This window comes from Sinocyclocheilus grahami, unplaced genomic scaffold (genome assembly GCF_001515645.1).
Source record: "Sinocyclocheilus grahami isolate Dianchi unplaced genomic scaffold, SAMN03320097.WGS_v1.1 scaffold4836.1, whole genome shotgun sequence".
NCBI lineage: Eukaryota > Metazoa > Chordata > Actinopteri > Cypriniformes > Cyprinidae > Sinocyclocheilus > Sinocyclocheilus grahami.
Window position 1 is genome coordinate 3,758 of NW_015509692.1, and position 1,420 is coordinate 5,177.

The 1,420-nt window shown below is 40.5% G+C and overlaps 1 protein-coding gene across 1 annotated transcript; it reads left to right on the forward strand.

Annotated features, from left to right (window-relative positions):
• Nucleotides 1–20: 20 nt before the first annotated feature.
• LOC107577000 (nuclear ubiquitous casein and cyclin-dependent kinase substrate 1-like) lies at nucleotides 21–1,352 on the forward strand (the record flags this gene model as incomplete). The annotated part of the gene is made up of 5 exons (XM_016263119.1): nucleotides 21–70; nucleotides 258–354; nucleotides 647–693; nucleotides 781–933; nucleotides 1,180–1,352. Coding segments are annotated over 5 exons (520 nt in total), but the record flags the coding sequence as incomplete, so codon positions are not given.
• Between the last annotated feature and the right edge of the window lie 68 nt (nucleotides 1,353–1,420).

Here is a 1,420-nt window from a genome sequence, read left to right on the forward strand (position 1 = left end):
TCTCTCTCTCTCTCTTACAGGAACAGAAAGGTGGTGAATTACTCCCAGTTTAACGAATCTGATGACGCAGGTAATTAAACCATCTCTAAAATGCATTGTTTTAGCTTTTCAGAAAAGTATTCAGCAGTACTCTTTGCATGTTTGCTCAATATTGGCATCCAAGTATTCTGGAGGTCAATTCATGAGACGGTTTTAAGATAGTCGGTTTGTGCGATCGTGTACTTCGTGGTCCAATCCGTCTTCATTTCTGCCTCCAGATGAGGACTATGGGAGAGAAAAGGAAACAACCAAGAAGATACGTGCTCCACCTCGCGAAATCAAGCACAAGAAATCTAAGAATTCGCAGGAAGAGAGGCAAGAGTCTATTTTCAGCATTTGTGTAATTGATGAACAAATATTATCGGAATAATGCACTTTAAATCATTTTATATATGTATCAAATGGTGCAAATGAGTGAATTTCATGACTGAATGACACACATTGTGTGTGTTCGGATCTCTGGGGATCGGGAACCTTTTTGAGATCCGTTTTCTCCTTATGACCCACATATGCGGCAGTTAATTATAACTAGGAAATAATAACCACACACTAGGACGTTCTCCTTCAAAGATCAAACTACTAACGAACCGTTTCTGTTGTCTTACAGCGAGGATTCCGAAGAAAAACTCTCCAAATCCAAAAATGATTCTGCAGGTAAATTGCGTAGAATTTTTTTCATCAACCGTAGGTGAGTTAGTGATTCATAAAAAGATGATTACGCTCTAATCTTGTGCTCTTCAGATGACTTCGGTAGCGATGAAGACAACGACTTTGGAGAGGAAGAGGGAGACGAAGATGGAGGAAGTGACTATGATGATAAAAAGGCCAAGAAGGGAAAGAAAGGAAAGGTGGAGAAGCCAGGCAAAAAGTCCCTGAAGAGGAAACGAGGTGGAGGTGAGTCGCGGATCGACAAAAAATGGCACTTTCCCTTGAACTCTAATGCATTAACCATGAAGCACCAGATGTGAAACCATCAGCATTAAGTCTAGTCTTATTTTGGCCAAGATCTGCCCATTAAGACTGAATAAGATCATGTGATCCATATATGAAACAACCACGGTTTAGGAGTGCAAGATGTGAAAATAGATGCAAATTAAATGAAGCATAAATGAAAATATGGGTGCATGATGTTCTCTGCAGATGATAGTGATGATGATAAAGAGGTGAGCAGGAAACCGAGGCAGGTGAGGCAGGCTGCGTCAAAGGCCGTGTCCAAACAGAGAGAAATCCTTCTGGGAGACGGCGGCAGTGAGGATGAGGACAAAGATGAGGAAAAACAACCATACCTGGACCGTAAGTGTGCTGCTTTTTAACTGCACTGCTAAATATTTTTGGCACTTTGATTAAGCGTCATTATTATTATTGTTGCTTTTTTTTTTTT